Here is a 22,472-nt window from a genome sequence, read left to right as displayed (position 1 = left end):
CAGAGGCTTTTAAAAACATTGAAACCAAAGGTGCTCAATGTGTTGTCGAAGGCTTTCATGGCCGGAATCATTGGGTTGCTGTGAGTTTTCCAGACTATCTGGCCATGTTTGAAAACCATAGGCTTGTCTCCATGTAAGCTGCCCCGAGTCCTTTTTCTTACAGCAGCTGAGGATGTGATCAATGGTTTCGTCGGTTTCCTTGCACAGTCTGCATTTTGGGTTATTATTATTATTATTATTATTATTATTATTATTATTATTGGAGCCCCCAGTGGCACAGTGGATTAAACTGCTGAGCTGCTGAACTTGCTGACTGAAAGGTTGCCAGGTTCGAATTCGGGGAGCAGAGTGAGCTCCCGCTGTTAGCCCCAGCTTCTGCCAACCTAGCAGTTGGAAAACATGCAAATGTGAGTAGATCGATAGGTACCACTCCGGCGGGAAGGTAACGGTGCTCCATGCAGTCATGCTGGCCACATGACCTTGGAGGTGTCTATGGACAATGCCGACTCTTAGGGTTAGAAATGGAGACGGGCACCCCAGAGTCGGACACGACTGGACTTAATGTCAGGAGAAAACCTTTATCTATTATTATTATTATTATTATTATTATTATTATTATTATTATTATCTACTCATATTTCACCCACATCTATGGCAGGCATCCTCAGAGGTTGTGAGGTATATTGGAAACTAAGCAAGGAAGGTTTATATATCTGTGGAAGGTCCAGGGTGGGCTGACCCTTGGAGTCTCTTCCAGTTCTATGTTTCTATGACTTAATCTGTGTTTTTGTGGCCTTTGCAGGGTATTTACAGCTGCATCCACGGGGTCCATATTGAGGAGAAGAAGAAGTCCCCCAGCTTCACCTTGACCAGCTCCCAAACCAACATGTTGAAACTCCTGCGGACGGCCAAGAACATGACCAACATGACCAACCTGAACCCCTCTCCCAAACGGACAGCGGACTTCATCCACAGGGGTTCTCTGATCATGGATATGATGATGGACAAGGGGAACCTGATGTTCCCGGACAACAACCGGACCTTTCCGCCAAAGGAGAACATTTTCACAGACAACATGAGTGACCTGCAGACCTACATGGGCAACCGGCACAAGGACAACCTCAATAACTATGTTTTCCAAGGCCAGCACCCCCTGACGCTCAATGAGTCCAACCCAAACACGGTGGAGGTGGCCGTGGCCACCAAGGCGGAGGGGAACTCGCGCCCGAGGCAGCTCTGGCGGAAATCGGTGGAGTCCTTGCGCCAGGAATCCCTTCGCCAGAGCCAAGGTCCGTCGCGAGAGTCCGATTCGGAGGAGAACCGGCAGCACTCTTTGAAAGGGCCCCGATTCCTCCCTGAAGAGATCATCCGCTCTGACGTTTCGGACACCTCCTGCCACGCGGAGCCGGCCGAGACCAACAACAAGCCCCACAAGTCCAAGGACAACACGAAGAAGAGACCCGTAGCCAAATACCCAAAGGACTGCAGCGACGTTGAGTTGACATATCTGAAAAACAAATCCCTGCCCCGGGATAAAATCTACATCATCGACGCGGAGAAGGAGCGCGGGTTCCGTCTGGACGCACCACAGTATATTGAGAACATTATCCTTCCGGAGTCGGTGGGCTTTTCGGAGGTGTATCAGGAGCCCGACGATAGCTACCACCCGGCAGAGACATCGAGTAACAGGACGGCTTTGCCCGATGAGGAGAGCCTTCCGAGCGAGGACCAGTACAAGCTCTATTCCAAGCACTATGCGGCGAAGGAGAAGAACGAGGCCAACGAGCGCTACCGACAGACGGCCACCCATTGCCGGAGCTGTCTGTCCACTTTGCCCGCCTACGCCGGGCACTACTTGAGCCGCTCGCCCTACAAGTGCGACTCCTGCCTGCGGATGGGGAACCTCTACGACATCGACGAGGACCAGATGTTGACGGACGCAGCCGCCGAGACAGTGCCGCGGGCAGAGAGCTACCGCCACAACTGGGTCCAGAACAACCAGACGCAGCCGCCCAAGAAGAGCAAGCTGAAGATCGGACGGCAGCGTTCCTTCGACAATCTTTTTGAAAAGGCCAGGGAGGCGGATGCTGCGGCGAGACCGTCCCGCAGCATCAGCCTCCGGGAGCGGGAGAAGCTCCTCGAAGGCGGAGGCGGAGGCGGCGGAGGCGGCCTTTTTGCGAGCCGCTTTAACGCTGCCCCGCAAAGCCAGTTCTTGAGCAACAATGTTCCGCTTTTCACCCGCACTCTGGACGACGGGAAGAGGGTCCGGTCGGCATACCCTGACCTCTCGGCGGAGACCCCTTTCCTACACTCGCTTTGCGGAGGCAGCGACGACCAGGCCTCGGCCCTCGGGCGCAGTCCGGGGAGCGTTTACCGACTCTCCTTGCCGACCAAAGGCGCGAGGAATGATAGTTACTCCCGGTCGTCGATAAAGTCGACCGCCTCGTACTGTTCCAGAGACGGACGGGTCCACAACGACGTGTACCTTTTGGAGCCTGGGTTGCCTTACGCTGCAAATCAGTTTAGCTCCTACACCACGCCGAGGGTGATAAATTCCTGCAGCAATAGACGCATATATAAGAAGATGCCTAGCATCGAATCGGATGTTTAGCGGTTTATTTCCCTCCCCACGTTCCCCAATTCAACACTTTTTTCTCCATAGGGAAACATAGTTGCCAGCATTCTCTCCAGGCGGACGGGGAAAATCCCTTGGCGGATTGGCAACTAGTCAGATTCGTGCGCCAAGCGGTTATGTAGTTGCTCAAGAAAAAATTATTGGAAATTATGAAAGATAAAATATCTCTCTCCAAGGGCGTATCTCTACTACACACCTAGGTTAATATGGCTTTTAAGGGAATTGGAATTTCTTCGTGGGGCTTTGGATTTACTACTACAGATCCCAAGCTCCACTCTAAAATATTAGTTTTATGTGGCTTTTAAGCCAACTGGAAATTAAAATTTCGAGGTGGTGCTTTGGGTTCAATGCTACAGATCCCAAGTTCCGTTCATGAAATACGGAGAATGCATTAAACCCTTTGCAGTCTGTAGTGTAAATATACCCTTGGGGTGAGTTCGGAAATGAGCGTCGCGGATAAACATCGGATGTCGGGATCAACCCACCGATTCCTGTTGGCAACTATGTTATTTTTCTATTACAATGGTTCTTTTACCTTTTGTCCGTCGGACCATGTCCTTCCAGCACTTTCGCCCCTCCTTGTAATTCTGTCCTCCCCAACTTTTATTTATTTATTTTTTTGAATAGAGAAATAAGCAATATGGTATGCATGTACTTTGACACAGAGCAACTACAAAAACAAAGACAAAAAAAATTGTTTAAGAATGCATTTGCACACTGACAAAACGGTAAGACTTGTCAAAGAGATTAGAAAGTTAGTCTTTTTTCTAAAAAAAAGAAAAGAAATATATATACAGATATATATATATATATACATATATATAGCTAGAGCTATATGATTTAGTCTCATCTTTGTTTTTTAAACACAGTCAAGCAAAAGAGAAAAAAAACCTAATCTCAGGGCCCATGAATGGAAAACGATATTGTGTTCATCTGTGTCTGTCTTACAGAGACCAAGGCTGGCTTCCACCACGGACTCCTCCTCCTCCTCCCTTGCCAAATCCCATAGAAAGGAGTGGAAGGGTTCCCATTGCTCATTGAGGCTCCACTTGTTCCCAAACTGGGAGATGTAGTGTGCAACTGGGAATGGAGAAATATGCCCCAGGAAAGGGCGAGGTAGATGGGGCATTGGTGGCCCATCTCCATCTCTTCATAGAGACTGTGGAGACCACACTAGTCTCCATCAGAATCATGGGGGGCTTCTGTAGGACCCCTACCAGGTGACACAGGTTGGGAGAGAGGGAGCGTTCTCTTGGCATTTCTGCATCATGGCCAATCTGGCATTGAACCTCTGAGGAACCTTTGAGGAACCTCAAACCAATCCTGGACCCCAGCGCCCAATCTATCAGAGGACCTCTTGACTGGTTGGAATCTATTAGGGATCTCCAACCTATCAGGGACTTTGGTGTCCAACCTATGAAGATACCTTAGGAAGGCATCCAACCTATCAGAGATGTCTGATGTCCAACCTATCAGGAACACCAGTGTCCACCTATTGAGCTTCTCTGATATCTATAGGTACTTCTGATAGGTTGGAACCTATTGGTACTTCTGATAGGTTGGAACCTATTGGTACTTCTGATACGTTGGAGCCTATTGTTACCTCTGATGGGTTGGAACTGATTGGGGGACCCCAGGTGTCCAGCCAAGCCATGGCCAAGTCTCTCTTCCAACCAGATAGTTCTCCTATCTAGGGGTCAACCTGTCCCAGCCATGGAGGAATGTTCTCTTTTTCCTCGGGCCTCTCCCTATGCATGGAAGAAGTTTGTAATGGGTTCTTCCGGTTGTTGTCGTGTGCTTCTTTGGAGGAGACATTCCGGTGTGGAGTCTGTTGGCACTGCAGCCAAAAAAAGCAGACCTGGATGGATAGCACTTTATGGTTGATGTCACTTTAAAAAAGGTTCACTTTAGTCTCAAAAGAGTCTTGTTGTCTGTAGGAAAGAGGCAAGAGGGTTTGGGCAGCAGATAGGGTCAGGGGTGCATGCTTCCTTCTTGTTGGCCTCGACCCTAGTCTTAGTTCCAACAGCAGTAGACCCATCAATGGGATTGACCCAAGTGTTGACTTGCCATTTATCAATAGAATGGGTCTACTCAATTGGAAACCAGTGCAGTAGACCCATCAATGGGATTGACTCAAGAGTTGAGTCACCAGTAGAATCAGTCTACTCTAATGAGACCAGTGCAGTAGACCCATCAATGGGATTGACCCAAGTGTTGACTCGCCATTCATCAATGGAATGGGTCCACTCTATTGGGAACCAGTAGAGTCAACCCATTAGTGGGATTGATCCAAGTTTTGACTTGCCATTCATCAATGGAATGGGTCCACTCTATTGGACACCAGTGCAGTAGACCCATCAGTGGGATTGACCCAAGTGTTGAATCACCATTCATCAACAGAATGGATCTACTCCATTGGAAAACCAGTGTAGTAGATCCATCAATGGGATTGACCCAAGTGTTGACTCACCATTCATCAATGGAATGGGTCCACTCTATTGAGAACCAGTAGAGTCAACCCATCAGTGGGATTGATCCAAGTGTTGAATCTCCATTCATCAATGGAATGGGTCTACGCCATTAGAAACCAGTGCAGTAGACCCATCAATGACGTTGATCCAAGTGTTGAATCACCATTCATCAACGGAATGGGTCTACTCTATTGGGAACCAGTAGAGTCAACCCATCAACGGGATTGATCCAAGTGTTGAATCACCATTCATCAACGGAATGGGTCTACTCAATTGGAAACCAGTGCAGTAGACCCATCAATGAGGTTGATCCAAGTGTTGAATCACCATTCATCAACGGAATGGGTCTACTCTGTTGGGAACCAGTAGAGTCAACCCATCAACGGGATTGATCCAAGTGTTGAATCACCATTCATCAACGGAATGGGTCTACTCAATTGGAAACCAGTGCAGTAGACCCATCAATGGGATTGACCCAAGTGTTGACTCACCATTCATCAATGGAATGGGTCCACTCTATTGGGAACCAGTAGAGTCAACCCATCAATCAGATTGATTCAAGTGTTGAATCTCCATTCATCAATGGAATGGGTCTACTCAATTGGAAACCAGTGCCGTAGACCCATCAATGACGTTGATCCAAGTGTTGAATCACCATTCATCAACGGAATGGGTCTACTCTATTGGGAACCAGTAGAGTCAACCCATCAACGGGTTGATCCAAGTGTTGAATCACCATTCATCAACGGAATGGGTCTACTCAATTGGAAACCAGTGCAGTAGACCCATCAATGGGATTGACCCAAGTGTTGAATCATCATTCATCAACGGAATGGGTCCACTCTATTGGGAACCAGTAGAGTCAACCCATCAGTGGGGTTGACCGAAATATTGACTTGTTGTTCAACAATGAATTGAATGGGTCTACTCCATTGGGACCAGTACAGTAGATCCATCAATGTGATTGAACCAAGTATTGAGTCACCGTTAAGAAATTGATTGAATGGGTCTACTCCATTGGGACCCATTAATGGGATTGACCCAAGTATTGAGTCACCGTTAAGACACTGATTGAATGGGTCTACTCCGTTGGGACCAAGGCATAGGATCCAAGGACCAGGTGGATCATGACCCCTTTCCTTGTTCAGCCCAAACCGATCCTACATTCCAGGGAGAAGATTCTGGAGAGACCCGTTTGGGGACTGAAGCCAAAAAATTAGGGGGGAAAGGAAACGTAGGCCCAATGCATTGCACTTGTCCGGTGTTGGTTTTCATGTCCAGATACTTCAGTTTTGTTGCGCGGTTGCTTATATTTTGTAACGAATTGGGTTTGTAGAAAACACACACACACACAACTTCCACCGTCCGACATCGCAACTCTTAAATCTCGACACAAATTTTCGGTGTTTCTTATTTCCGACCCCAAAGGTCTTTGTGTATGGAGCACGCGTCTGTGAAGCCGTCGAGACTTTGTGACCTTAACTTGAATCCTCAGTGTGTCCATGTCTCTCCTGTGTTGGTGATGATAACTCAGGGCTGTATAGTATCTCTCCCTCCCTTGTCCTTTCTCATTGCTCCGAAAAACGGATCCTCGTTGCCAAAACAATGCTCACTCGTTTGTTTACAACCAAACGTCGGTGTTCGTTGTCCTGAACCTATGACGCCAGCAGCCATAGATGTGGAATGGACTCAACCAGGAATGCCGCTCCATCTTGTTTTCCCCACAGCACTTCTTTCCGGTGAAATGCCATCTATATCTGTAAGCATGTTTGGACCTTTCATTTCTCAAAATGCATCTGAAATACTCGAGATCTGCACCTGATTTATATAATCCCATAGATCACGGCTGGGGAGTTTCCCGCAAAAGATGAATTCTGATCCCAAATGGATGTTTTCCCCCTTCCGTCTCCAAATTTCTAGCATCGAGACACCGAAAAGTTTGAACTTCTCTTTGCTGTGTTTGCATTGCCTTGTGGTCACTTTGCTTGTTGCTTTGGATGCTTGGTTCTAAATGTTCAAAGGAGAATTTAGGTTTCTGCCATGTTAGTCATGTCAGAGTGGAAGGGAAATCTCATTGTGGGAATCGTTCTGGTTTGGGGAGGAAATGCCATCATTTTGCCTCTGCCCCATAGTTACATCCCCGCCGGACTCAATATTATATCGATATGCAGTATGCGAATCTACTTTGCCTTTTCTTCGAAACGAGGAGAGGAACACAGATCGTAATTTGTCAATATCACATTATCCCCGTGGATCGATTTTGCGAAACCGGGTCTTTCAGGAATCCTAGAGGTCATATGCAAAGACATAGCTGCCTTAGTCGGGATCCGTGGTGAAAAGGGTTTCTTGTTGCATCTTGGCATCGAAGAAAACAGTCTATGAAAGCTAACAATTCCTTTTTTTCCCCATTGAAAGTACAGTAGAGTAAATCCTCAGCCAAGGGCAGGCGGAGCATTTTCCAATTTCTAGTTTCACGATAAAACCCAAACAGCAAAATTAGGATCACAATGGGTGCCCGTATTTTACTCCAATGCAGAAATTGACATCTTTCCTCCTCAAATATCATGCTTGCATTTCTTGCATGAACCATAACCAGCTACAGTAGAGTCTCAGTTATCCAAGCTAAACGGGCCAGCAGAAGCTTGGATAAGCGAATATCTTGGATTAAGGAAAAGCCTATTAAACATCAAATTAGGTTATGATTTTACAAATTAAGCACCAAAACTTCATGTTATACAACAAATTTGACAGAAAAGGTAGTTCAATGCGCAGTAATGTTATGTTGCAATTACTGTATTTACGAATGTAGCACCAAAATATCATGATAGATTGAAAACATTGACTACAAAAATGGCTTGGATTATCCAGAGGCTTGGATAAGTGAGACACTACTGTATGTCATATTTAGATCCGTTGTGTGCTCTCCTATGGCTGAGTTTGCTCCTCAGAAGGCTTGCAAGGGAATGCCCATTAAAAGTCACCATAAGGTGAATGAGAATGAGAATAGGAAGGACAATTTTGCCAGATTATTTTCATCCTTTAGAAACTCCATACTAAATACCAAAAGATTAGATTTTGGCCTTAGAAGATAACCATGGAAAGTCATATATTGTGCTCTAAATGTCAACTTTTGTTACGAAAATGGTGGTCCATGGGCTGGTAGTGGTCCGTCTGCAGCGACTTTCTACGAAAGGTTGAAAGAGTGGAAGCAAATGGGGAAAATAACCCTGCCCCTCCACTGGGAAAATGCTCATATCAGCCACTATTTTGGGTTATTTAGGCTGCTGTTCTTTAAAAAACCATGGTTAGAATTCAGGATTAGACTGATGAAGATGTACCGGGAGTAATATTGTTGTAGCGGAAGTGCTATTCCTATATAGTGCTGATTATATTGTCGAGATTGTAACTGCCCCCCTAAAATGTATTGTATTTCTTCAGTTCTAAGCCATGCTTTTTTTCCTAGACAAAAATGGAATCACCAGGTGTATCTTATGTATTTTTGTTGGCAGTTGTGGTACCAAAATTGCAACCATTGAAGAAATACGGTGCATTATGAGGCACCCGTTCCATGGAGGGAAGGGGTCCTCTTCCTTTTGGTGATCCGAACTGTCGGATCAGAACCAGGACCCCTCTTGCAGCTTTGCAATTGAGGGAGAATGGGGTGAAACGTCAATCACAGAGACCCCCTTCTCTCCATGCAGAGTAGATATGAATTGTGAACCAGGTTATGCAACTAATGTCATTACATAACCAAGTGGCGCATGGAGAATTCCAACCTGGGCTGCCATTCTTAATTCATTGCGCTGTTTTAATCATCCTCGTGAGCCTTTTGTGGCAAGAAAATGACTCAATGTTTCACCCCGTTGCCGTGTTATATGCATGCAGAGCCTCCTTGGATCCTTTTCTCTGATATAGTTTGAGGGTTGTGTTTGTAGTATTGTCCATCGGTGAATGAGCAGGTGCATTTGTAACAACGTCGAGGAACGCCATGGGAGCAAATTGTGCACCGCCTCTCCGTCTGGGCTCCGTCTCCGTCGCGGCATTGGGTCATTGACCCAAAGCAGAGGAGCATGACTCATGCCGCCGAGAACACTTTCCGCGGATTCGGAATATGCTAATGTTCCCAACTCCTCGGAGTTTAATAGCTGTAATGTAACCTTGTCCAACAAGACCACATTTAGATCTCATCCGATCATTACAAATTCGGGTCATTCGAGAAGTGTCCTCGTGGCACTCCCTTGTAACACGAATTGCTTCTCCGAGTCCACGACTCTCATCCTTCCTATCATTTCCGAGGACTCGAAATGATTCATTTCTTCTCCCCACCCAGTCCGATCTCATTGTTCTTTTCCATCCTCGCTCCGTCTTTCCCGCTTCCGACTTTGCTCCAAAAGGCTTTGAATCTGTAGTTCTATTTAGAGCAGAGAGAAAAGCGTTCGGCAGCCTTTAAAGTTCTTATTTGACTTGATCTAACCACGACGCAGAAGTGCTAAATCATCAGCCAAGGGCAGGCGGAGCATTTTCCAATTTCTAGTTTCACAATAAAACCCAAACAGCAAAATTAGGATCACAACGGGTGCTCATATTTTACTCCAGTGCGGGAATTGACATCTTTCCTCCTCAAATATGCTTGCATTTCTCTACAGTAGAGTCTCACTTATCCAAGCTAAACAGGCCGGCAGAACCTTGGATAAGCAAATATCTTGGATAATAAGGAGGGATTAAGGAAAAGCCTATTAAATATCAAATTAGGTTATGACATCTTTGAAATTGACATCTTTCCTCCTCAAATATCATGCTTGCATTTCTTGCATGAACCATAACCAGCTACAGTAGAGTCTTACTTATCCAAGCTAAATGGGCCGGCAGAACCTTGGATAAGTGAATATCTTGGATAATAAGGAGGGATTAAGGAAAAGCCTATTAAATATCAAATTAGGTTATGACATCTTTGAAATTGACATCTTTCCTCCTCAAATATCATGCTTGCATTTCTTGCACGAACCATAACCAGCTACAGTAGAGTCTTACTTATCCAAGCTAAATGGGCCGGCAGAACCTTGGATAAGTGAATATCTTGGATAATAAGGAGGGATTAAGGAAAAGCCTATTAAATATCAAATTAGGTTATGACATCTTTGAAATTGACATCTTTCCTCCTCAAATATCATGCTTGCGTTTCTTGCATGAACCATAACCAGCTATAGTAGAGTCTCACTTATCCAAGCTAAACGGGCCGGCAGAAGCTTGGATAAGCGAATATCTTGGATAATAATACCCTAGCACTCGGAGCTTATGTTTGTTTGTCTTTGCTCTATGTTAAAAGGCATTGAATGTTTGCCTATACAGTAGAGTCTCACTTATCCAACATAAACGGGCCGGCAGAACGTTGGATAAGCGAATATGTTGGATAATAAGGAGGGATTAAGGAAAAGCCTATTAAACATCAAATTACATTATAATTTTACAAATTAAGCACCAAAACATCATGTCATACAACAAATTTGACAGAAAAAGTAGTTCAATATTCTTTTTTTATGACTTGTTTATTGTACTAGCCATAGGCCATGACATCAGAGTTCAATATTCAGTAATGCTATGTAGTAATTACTGTATTTACAAATTTAGCACCAAGATATCATGATGTATTGAAAACATTGACTACAAAAATGCGTTGGATAATCCAGAATGTTGGATAAGCGAGTGTTGGATAAGTGAGACTACTGTATGTGTAATGTGATCCACCCTGAGTCCCGTTCGGGGTGAGAAGGGCGGACTATAAATGCTGTAAATAAATAAATAAATTAAGGAAAAGCCTATTAAACATCAAATTAGGTTATGATTTTACAAATTAAGCACCAAAACTTCACGTTATACAACACATTTGACAGAAAAAGTAGTTCAATATGCAGTAATGCTACGTAGTAATTACTGTATTTACGAATTTAGCACCAAAATATCACGATATATTGAAAACATTGACTACAAAAATGCATTGGATAATCCAGAACGTTGGATAAGCGAGACTCTACTGTAGTTTAATACGCAGTAATGTTATGTTGCAATTACTGTATTTACGAATTTAGCACCAAAATATCATGATATATTGAAAACATTGACTACAAAAATACATTGGATAATCCAGAATATTGGATAAGTGAGACTCTACTGTAGTTCAATACGCAGTAATGTTATGTTGTAATTACTGTATTTACGAATTTAGCACCAAAATATCACGATATATTGAAAACAGTGACTACAAAAATGGATTGGATTATCCAGAGGCTTGGTTAAGCGAGGCTTGGATAAGTGAGACTCTACTGTATGTGATAATCCATCCTTAGTTTTTTGGATCTATACAAAACCCTAATGGCATCTGTACAGTTCCTTTGTGGCCCTACTTTCAAGATATCATCATGACCTCTCTGTTGCATTTCATTTGAAGAATATCTTCCCGTCTTTGCTGCAGATATTTGTGAGGAATGTTGTAATGCTATCAACCCAATTGTCCTAGGTCTCCATTTGTGCTTTTTCCTCCTCTTTCCGCTTAGAAGAAGAATTATTTCAATATTCCCTATGCACTTTCCTGTTCTTTAACCCCATGAGGTCCAGACACCGTCTTCCACTCTATTTCTTCCAATTTCTCCAATATTTCCTCCATCAAGATTAGTTCTTGGCCAATTCCGATAAATTAATAGGTCGCATTCTGCCATCTCTAGTTGCCACTTTTTCTTGGATCTCCCATATCCAAACCGTAGGGCTCCAACCATTGTCTTTATCTCCTATAAGGAGATATTAGGAAACATCAGGACACAGGTCAAGGCTGGAATTCACATTGACTTGTATCATTGCTTATTCTCAGGATTCGGTCACACGTAGATGGTGAGCCTCATCCAGGAATATGAAGCAGATACAGTTCTAATGATGCAGTTGTGCTTCCACTTGAAAGTAAGCAGAGATGCAATTATATTTCCCAAAGCAAGACATAAATACTCAGGCAGTTGTGTTGCATGAGGATGGGTGAGCTCATTCTTGGTGGGCACCATGAAGGAATTGAGGATTGTATTATTGGCACCACAGAGTTAAAGAGAAGTCATCGTTGTGCCCACCACTGACCTGGGCTTCATTGAATATTCTTCACGTTGACCTCCACATGGTTCAATCCATGTGTGGTGGGACTTCAACCATGATTTGATCCATCTGTGATAGGACTTTAACCATGGTTCAGTCCATTCATTGATGGACTTCAACGCATCTGTGATATGACTTCAGTCATGATTCTATCTATGGTAGGATTCCAACCATGATTTGAATCTATCTGCAGTAGGACTTCCACAGTGTTTCAGTTCATCCATGGTAGAAGGTACAACTCATTTCTGGTAGGACTCCATCCGTGGTTTGATCCATCTGTGATAGGACTTCATCGTTCAGTCCATCCATAGTAGGACTTCACTCATGGTTTGATCTATCCAGGGTAGGACTTCAACCATGGTTCCATCTTTCTGTGACCAGATTTCAACCATGGTTCAATCCATCTGTGATAGGATTTCCAACATAGTTCAGTCTATTAGTGGTAGGACTTCAATCCGTCTGTGATAGAACTTCATGGTTCCGTCTATCCATGGTAGGACTTCACTCATGGTTTGATCTATCCAGGGTAGGACTTCAACCATGGTTCCATCTTTCTGTGACCAGACTTCAACCACAGTTCAATCCATCTGTGATAGGATTTCCAACATAGTTCAGTCTAAAAGTGGTAGGACTTCAATCCATCTGTGATAGGACTTCTATTATGGTTTGATCCATCTGTGGTAGGACAGATGTAGGATTCCAATCATGGTTTGATATATCTGCATTAGGACTTCCACTATGTTTCAGTTCATCTACGGTAGAAGGTCCAACCCATCTCTGATAGGACTCCAACCATAGTTTGATCTATCTGTGATAAAACTTCATGGTTCAGTCCATCCATAGTAGGACTTCAAACCACCCATGCTTCACTCATGGTTTGATCTATCCGTGGTAGGACTCCAACCATGGTTTGATCTATCTATGATAGAACTTTATGGTTCAGTCCATCCATAGTGGGACTTCAACCTACCCATGCTCCACTCATGGTTTGATCTATCCGTGGTAAGACTCCAACCATGGTTTGATCTATCTATGATAGAACTTTATAGTTCAGTCCATCCATAGTAGGACTTCAGGCCACTCATGCTCCACTCATGGTTTGATCTAACCGTGGTAGGACTCCAACCATGGTTTGATCTATCTATGATAGAACTTTATGGTTCAGTCCATCCATAGTAGGACTTCAACACACCCATGTTCCACTCATGGTTTGATCTATCTGTGGAAGGACTCCAACCATGGTTTGATCTATCTATGATAGAACTTCATGGTTCAGTCCATCCATAGTAGGACTTCAACCCACGATGCTCCACTCATGGTTTGATCTATCTGTGGTAGGACTCCAACCATGTTTCGATCTTTCTGTGGTCGGACTTCAATCATGTTTCAAGCCATCTGTGGTAGGATTTCTAACATAGTTCAGTCTATCCATAGTAGGACTTCAACCCACCCATGCTCCACTCATGGTTTGATCTATCTGTGGTAGGACTCCAACCATGTTTTGATCTTTCTGTGGTCAGACTTCAATCATGTTTCAATCCATCTGTGGTAGGATTTCTAACATAGTTCAGTCTATCCATAGTAGGACTTCAACCCACCCATGCTCCACTCATGGTTTGATCTATCTGTGGTAGGACTCCAACCATGTTTTGATCTTTCTGTGGTCGGACTTCAATCATGTTTCAATCCATCTGTGGTAGGATTTCTAACAGAGTTCAGTCTATCCATAGTAGGACTTCAACCCACCCATGCTCCACTCATGGTTTGATCTATCTGTGGTAGGACTCCAACCATGTTTTGATCTTTCTGTGGTCGGACTTCAATCATGTTTCAATCCATCTGTGGTAGGATTTCTAACAGAGTTCAGTCTATCCATAGTTGGACTTCATCCCACCTGTGGACAGATTCCAGCCATGGTCAATGTTAATGCCCACCATTTCTGGCTAGAAAAGGTCAGGGGAGAAGACAATGACTTCTCACTGACAGAAACCCTTGAATGCTGCTTTCATTTAGACTGTCGGTAAACCACTACTCTGGCTTGGTTTACCCATAAAGTCTCTGAAACAGAACTCTATATATCCCCAGTCAACTTCCGTTGAGTCTAGCTCCGTAGGACCAATGACTGGATACCATCCATGAGAATGCTTCCATGTATTTATTGTTGAAACGCACCTGAGCACTTTAGAAATATGTCAATCGTGGGCATTGTCCGAATCCGTTCCACGCATGCAACCGAAAGGTCTTCGAAGCCTTCTTCGCATTGACGTGGTCTTTGGACACGATCCATCCAGATCGTGGCCACAGGACCGGAGTCTTCCTTCCCCGCATGATGCCGCTTTGTACCAAAGACGCCCGACGCTCCATTTGTCCCTTTTCCCAGCAAATTATTTTGCCTATCGATTCAAATTATTTTGCGAGAAAAGTATATTTTCCAATGGTCAAATCTATATCTATATCTATAGCCTCTATATTTCCAGCTTGCTTTTTGCAAATCCTACAATGACTGTGTCGCGCTTCCCCATTGACCTGCCTCCTTGGGTTTGAAATAAGTGTTGCAAGAAACTAAAATAAGTTTAGCAAGGAACGAAACTGCTTTTTATAATGGGCAGGAAATTCACTCTTTTGAAACCCTGTGCTCCGCCTGCAAAGGTTTCCAACCCAAGCCTCTTTATTTCGTGTTTCCATGTCGAAACGGTGCCTTGCTCATTTGGTTTGTGCGTTGTGGGATTCGTTCGGGTTGTGCATTGTTGGGTTTGTCTTATAGGGATGGCTTTTAAGAGTCGCAAAACCATAGATTTGGAAAGGAAGTTAGGGAGGCCGTCGAGCCATGATTACATCTTCAAATGCCTCCAGAAAAAAAGTCCATCTAAAATATATAGTTTCCCTGGGAATATCCGATGGGAGATAAATACTGTATAGTTAATGGTAAACAAATTACATTAGAGTCTCACTTATCCAACATAAACGGGCCAGCACAACGTTGGATAAGCAAATATGTTGGATAATAAGGAGGGATTAAGGAAAAGCCTATTAAACATCAAATTAGGTTATGATTTTACAAATTAAGCACCAAAACATCACGTTTAACAACAAATTTGACAGAAAACGTAGTTCAATACGCAGTAAATGTTATGTTGTAATTACTGTATTTACGAATTTGGCACCAAAATATCATGATGTATTGAAAACATTGACTACAAAAATGCATTGGATAATCCAGAACGTTGGATAAGTGAATGTTGGATAAGCGAGACTCTACTGTATCTACAAATGGGATTGTCAAAAAGAGCTCTTCCGCTAATGCAAGAAAACAAAGGCGATGCTGTTTTCAAAGGCGTTCATGGCAGGAATTGCTATGAGAATTCCATATTCGAGAAGCATTCTCTCCTGACATTTCACCTACATCTATAACAGGCATTCTCGGAGGTTGTGAGATCTGTTGGAAACGAGGCAAGTGAGGTTTATATATCTGTGGAAGAAAGAACTTTTTGTCTGTTTGAGGCGAGTGTGATTGTTGCCATTGTCCACCTTGATTAGCATTGAATAGCCTTGCAGCTTCAAAGCCTGGCTGTTTCCTCCTTTGTTGGCCCTGATTGTTTCATGCATGGAATTCCGCTGTTTTCTGAGTGCTGTGGGCAAAACGTCAGGAGAGAATGCTTCTGGAACATGGCCATACAGCCCGGAAAACTCACAGCAACCCAAAGGCGATGTTCTGTCGCCCGGGCTTTTTATGCTCTTATTTTTTCCCTTGTCGTTTTATCCTTGAGCGCCGAAAACTATAAATTCTGAATGGCTCGCTCACAAAGGAAATAAATACAAGTTTAGCCTTTAAATAAATAGCATTAATAATAGTAAAAAGACAGTCGAGGTTTGGTAGAAGAATATGGGGCCGAATCCCATAAACATAGCAGTGGAAGAGACCCCCAAAGGTCATCTAGTCCAACCAATTTTTTAAAAATCTATAGGGAAAACACCTCTAAATCCTATATTGTAAGAAAGTTCAAGCTATATTTTTATACAAGAGACTCAGTTAACCTATGAGGATGGGTAGATGCTGGATTATTATTGTCATTATTATTATTATTATTATTATTATTATTATTATTATTATTATTATTATTATTATATTATGACCCAGCACACAAGATAGACATGCTGGATTTATTATTATTATTATTGTTAATATTATTATTATTATTATTATTATTATTATTATTATTATTATTATTCCTTCTCTAAGGACTCAATGACACAACACAATATAATAAAATGTTAAAAACACTATTTTTTTTAAATTTTAAATATTTGTGTCATGGCAATTAAAACACAATTCAAGCTACGTTTAAGAGCCAGAGTATTATGATGATGAAAAATAGGTCTAACTTATACTATAGATCCCACATTAGATCTCTGTATTGAGATTCATATTGAAAGCAAATCAAAATACAATACAGTAGAGTCTCGCTTATCCAATGTAAACGGGCTGGCAAAACGTTGGATAAGCGAATATGTTGGATAATAAGGCGAGATTAAGGAAAAGCCTATTAAACATTAAATTAGGTTATGATTTTACAAATTAAGCACCAAAACATCATGATATACAACAAATTTGTCAGAAAAGGTAGTTCAATACACAGTAATGCTACGTAGTAATTACTGTATTTACAAATTTAGCACCAAAATTTCGTGATTTATTGAAAACATTGACTACAAAAATGCGTTGGATAATACAGAACGTTGGATAAGCGAGTGTTGGATAAGTGAGACTCTATTGTATTTACAAATTAAGCACCAAAACATCATGATATACAACAAATTTGACAGAAAAAGTAGTTCAATACACAGTAATGCTATGTAGTAATTACTGTATTTATAAATTTAGCACCAAAATATCACGATATATTGAAAACATTGACTACAAAAATGCGTTGGATAATCCAGAATGTTGGATAAGTGAGACTCTACTGTATTTACAAATTAAGCACCAAAAAATCATGATATACAACAAATTTGATAGAAAAAGTAGTTCAATACACAGTAATGCTATGTAGTAATTACTGTATTTATGAATTTAGCACCAAAATATCACGATGTATTGAAAACATTGACTACAAAAATGCGTTGGATAATCCAGAACGTTGGATAAGCGAGGCTTGGATAAGTGAGACTCTACTGTATCTAGATTTAATAATAATAATAATAATAATAATAATAATAATAATAATAATAATAAGTTTATTTATATCCCGCCTCCATCCGTGAATGACGGATGCGATTTAATTGTAATTTTATTGCAATTGTTACGTATTATTTCTTAGGTATTTTCCCCGGTCGCTTGGGTTCAGGTTAGCTGAGAGAAGAATAATAATAATAATAATAATAATAATAATAATAATAATAATAATAATAATAATGTGTAAATAATACAACCACAACAACAATTTATTGATTAGCCAGTTGGCCTTATCAAGCACAGACAATACAAACACAAAATACAACATACATCTGGTTCATTTAAAATAAAATACAAATATACAGGTAAATAATAATAATAAAACTGATTAATTGAGAGTTTACTCCAGGCATGGGCTGTTAGGAATTGTGGGAGTTGAAGTCCAAAACACTTGGAGGACCCAAGTTTGCCCATACCTGGTCTATTATTATTATAATAATACTAATAATAGTAATAATAATAACAACAACAACAGAGTCAAACCATTGCAAACTCCGCAATGTTGCATCCTCACCATATCATCCAAATGGAACACGACTTTGCGAAGACTTGCTTTCCTATTTGTATTTTAGTCTCTAATATTGGATGCTTTTAATGGTTTGTGCCTCACAAATGAGTCCAGTTTTGGATGCCGACGTCTAATCCTATTGAACCTGGACGTATCCATAGGATGTGTATATTATTTTTTTGCAAACTGTCTTGACAGAGGAGCTGTCTTCCTTTCCCTGCATGATATTCATGTGCCGAAGGATCACATATACGACTTATTATATATTTTCTGTGGCCTGATCGTGCTAATTCCGTGTGCGAAAAGGGGCAAAAAAGAGCATAACCATCAACATGTTTAATATATTTTTTTTTCTGTTTGCAAAAACCATCCACGTTTGCACACTTTGTGGAAAGAGATCTACCCAACACAGTCCGTCCATACACATATAGAGACTTTGAAATCCTATATGGATGCGATCTCCGAAATAATCTGGATTATTTTCCCCCGCGTCGTCTCGTTTCGTTCCTTTGTTCCGTATCCCGCCCTTTCCAGCATCATATTTAAACCCCAAATGCATGACTTAAGTGCTAATTAATACTGTATAAATCATATTTTTTCAGACATATCTACCGAGAAACCCACAAAAAGAAAAAAAAACTTTTGATGATAGAACAACAAAAAGTATATAACGACTTATGGTTGTCTTAAAAAATTGTAATGTATTTTTCATTTTTGTTAACTATGTAAAAGGAAAGAGAGAGAGAGAGAAAGGAAGGCGGAGATTTGCGCATTTTGGGGGGAAAATCTGTATATATATATATCGAGGAGAGAGAAAAAAAAACAAAACAAACTAAACACATGTGCCAAGTAAAAAAAAAAATACAAGATGTACAAAATGTAAATACATGAAAAAAATTCATTTTTCTAATAAAGATAAATTTCTGCCAATTGATACGAAAATGGAGAAAAAATAGAATGCTTTGTCCTTTCGCTGGTTGTCTTTTTTTCTTAGGTTTATGAGCCCCCGGTGTCGCAATGAGTTAAACCCTTGTGCCGGCAGGACTGCTGACTTAAAGGTTGCCAGTTTGAACCCAACCCGGGGAGAGCGTGGATCCATGCGGGGACATGAGAGAAGCCTCCCACAAGGATGGTAAAAAACAATGTCCCCTGGGCAACGTCCTTGCAGACAGCCAATTCTCTCACACCAGAAGCGACTTGCAGTTTCTCAAGTTGCTCCTGACACGAAAAAAAAACCTAAAGGGTTTACGCCAAAATGTTGTATCAATGATACAATTCAGCATCATTGCAATGGCTTCAATGCTATGCGCACCCGGGAGTTGTAGTTTTGCAATGCCTTGAGCCAGATGATGCAAGCTACAGCTCCCAAAATCCCATAGCATTGAGCCCTGAAAATGAAAGCAGTGCATTCACTGCATTCATTCGGCTCTCTCAGTGCCATACAAGTCTGGGAGTTGTAGTTTTCCAAGGCCCTGGAGCTCTCTGCCTTGGAGTGCAAACTACAACTCCCAGGACCTCGAAGCATTGAGGACAATTATAGAGCTGCCAGATTGCATTTCTTCTGCTGGCGCAATGCTATGCAAACCTGGGAGTTGTAGTTCTCCAAGACCCTTGAGCCAAATAATGCAAACTTTTAACTCCTAAGATCCCATAGCATTGAGCCCTGGCAATTGAAGAGGTGCCAAATTGCATTTCTTCTGCTGGCGCAGTGCTATGCAAACCTGGGAGTTGTAGTTCTCCAAGGCCCTTGAGCCAAATAATGCCAACTATAACTCCTAGGACCCCATAGCATTGAGCTTTGGAAATTAAAGAGTTGCCAAATTGCATTTCTTTTGATGGCACAATACTATGTAAACCTGGGAGTTGTAGTTCTCCGAGCCCTTGAGCCAAATAATGTAAATTATTACTCCTGGGATCCCATAGCAATTGCTTTTCTTTTGCTGGCACAATACTATGCAGACCTAGAAGTTGTAGTTCTCTAAGACCCTTGAGCAAAATAATGCAAACTATAACTCCCAGGACCCCATAGCACTGAGCCCTAGCAATTAAAGAGTAGCCAAATTGATTTTCTTTTGCTGGCGCAATACTATGCAAACCTGGGAGTTGTAGTTCTCCAAGGCCCTTGAGCCAAATAATGCAAACTATAACTCCCGGGACCCCATAGCATTGAGCCCTGGCAATTAAAGAGTTGCCAAACTGCATTTCTTCTACTAACACAATGCTATGTGAATCTGGGAGTTGCAGTTCTCCAAGGCCCTTGGGCCAAATAATGCAAACTATAACTCCTGGGATCCCATAGCTTTGAGCCCTGACAATTAAAGAGTTGCCAAATTGCATTTCTTCTGCTGGCGCAGTGCTACGCAAACCTGGGAGTAGTAGTTCTCCAAGGCCCTTGAGCCAAATAATGCAAACTATAACTCCCGGGACCCCATAGCATTGAGCCCTGGCAATTAAAGAGTTGCCAAACTGCATTTCTTCTGGTGCAATGCTATATAAACCTGGGAGTAGTAGTTCTCCAAGGCCCTTGAGCCAAATAATGCAAACTATAACTCCCAGGACCCCATAGCACTGAGCCCTGGCAATTAAAGAGTTGCCAAATTGCCTTTCTTTTGCTGGTGCAATACTATGCAAACCTGGGAGTTGTAGTTCTCTAAGACCCTTGAGTGAAATAATGCAAACTATAACTCCCAGGACCCCATAACATTGAGTCCTGGCAATTAAAGAGTTGCCAAATTGCATTTCTTTTGCTGGCGCAATACTATGCAAACCTGGGAATTGTAGTTCTCCAAGGTCTTTGAGCCAAATAATGCAAACTATAACTCCCAGGATCCCATAGCTTTGAGCCCTGGCAATTAAAGAGGTGCCAAATTGCATTTCTTTTGCTGGCGCAATACTATGCAAACCTGGGAATTGTAGTTCTCCAAGGTCTTTGAGCCAAATAATGCAAACTATAACTCCCAGGATCCCATAGCTTTGAGCCCTGGCAATTAAAGAGGTGCCAAATTGCATTTCTTCTGCTGGCGCAATACTATGTAAACCTGAGAGTTGTAGTTCTCCAAGGCCCTTGAGCGAAATAATGCAAGTTATAATTCCCAGGACCCCATAGCATTGAGCCGGGGTGGCTCAAGGGGCATCAAACTGCATCAATCCGACTGTGTAGATGCATGGACGTTGCAAAACTAAAATCTCATTTCCCAATTCCAGCCACGGTTTGGGCATCCGAAGAAAAGCCGACATGCGGAGATTGCAAAACGCAGCAAAGGGGAATATTCTGTGCACCTCTCGCTTTCTGTCTCTGCAATGCGGGAAATGTAGGGAGCGAAATGAAATCCGCGTCGTATTCTAATGGCAAAATATTTGCCGGAGATTCAATCGGAAGCGGAGTTCACCTTTTGACAGGCTTTGCTAATATACACAGTGACAGGGCCGAGGGAGGCAAGAAAGGAGCTGGCAAGATTATATATATAATACATACATATATATATATATATATATATATATATATATATATATATATATTCTCAATGCATGGTAGAAATTCTCCTTTTATCAAACCTGCCAGCTCTTTTGCAAGACAGTAAAAAATAAATAAATCTAATTTTTGGTCCCAAGTTGTACAAAGTTGAGGAGCCAGATAATGAATGGCGAAGCTACACTGGAGAATTAATGCGGTTTGATACCACTTGAACTGCCATGGCCCAATGCTATGGAGTAGTATGAGTTGTAGTTTGACACTCTTCGGGCAGAGAAGGCTCAAGACTTTTGCAAATGACACACCCAGGAGCGCAAAGGATACAGCCAGTGGTGCGAAACTGTGTTAACTCTACAGTGTAGACGGCGACGCATGCCTGGAATGTATTCAAAGCCTGACATTGTTGGATAATGGGGCGAATGGTCAAGACTAGAATTGCCATGAAGTCAGTGTTTCTCAAACACATATTTCCAATGTTCTTAGCAACCCAAATCGCACAAGTATTTTCTTTTGGTCATGGGGTTCTGTGTGGGAAGTTTGGCCCAATTCTATCATTGGGCTCTTTGATTGTAGGTGAACTACAAATCCCAGCAACTACAACTCCCAAATGTCAGGATCTATTTTCCCCAAACTCCACCAGTGTTCACGTTTAGGCTTATTGAGTATTCGTACCAAATTAGGTCCAGATCTAACATTGTTTGAGTCTGCAGTGCTCTCTGGATGCAGGTGAACTACAACTCCCAAACTCAAGCTCAATGCCCACCAAACCCTTCCAGTATTTTCTGTTGGTCGTGGGAGTTCTGTGGACCAAGTTTGGTTCAATTCCATCGCTGGTGGAGTTCAGAATGCTCTTTGATTGTAGGTGAACTATACATCCCAGCAACTACAATTCCCAAATGTCAGGATCTATTTTCCCCAAACTCCACCAGTGCTCACGTTTAGGCATACTGAGTATTCGTGCCAAATTAGGTCCAGATCTAACATTGTTTGAGTCCACAGTGTAGGTGAACTACAAGTCCCAA

The 22,472-nt window shown here is 42.2% G+C and overlaps 1 protein-coding gene across 1 annotated transcript in view; it reads left to right on the top strand.

Annotated features, from left to right (window-relative positions):
- The window catches only part of grin2a (glutamate ionotropic receptor NMDA type subunit 2A), a 194,199-nt gene extending 183,289 nt beyond the window's left edge, over positions 1-10,910 (top strand). Inside the window, exon 14 of the mRNA XM_062964617.1 lies at positions 803-10,910. Coding sequence (XP_062820687.1) covers positions 803-2,611 — 1,809 coding nt within the window. The 3' untranslated portion in view covers positions 2,612-10,910. The remainder of the gene's footprint in view (positions 1-802) is intronic.
- Positions 10,911-22,472: the final 11,562 nt, after the last annotated feature.

Source organism: Anolis carolinensis, unplaced genomic scaffold (genome assembly GCF_035594765.1).
Source record: "Anolis carolinensis isolate JA03-04 unplaced genomic scaffold, rAnoCar3.1.pri scaffold_13, whole genome shotgun sequence".
In the NCBI taxonomy this organism is placed as follows: domain Eukaryota; kingdom Metazoa; phylum Chordata; class Lepidosauria; order Squamata; family Dactyloidae; genus Anolis; species Anolis carolinensis.
The sequence above is the reverse complement of the archived record's forward strand: the minus strand, read 5'-3'. Positions and strand labels throughout refer to the sequence as shown.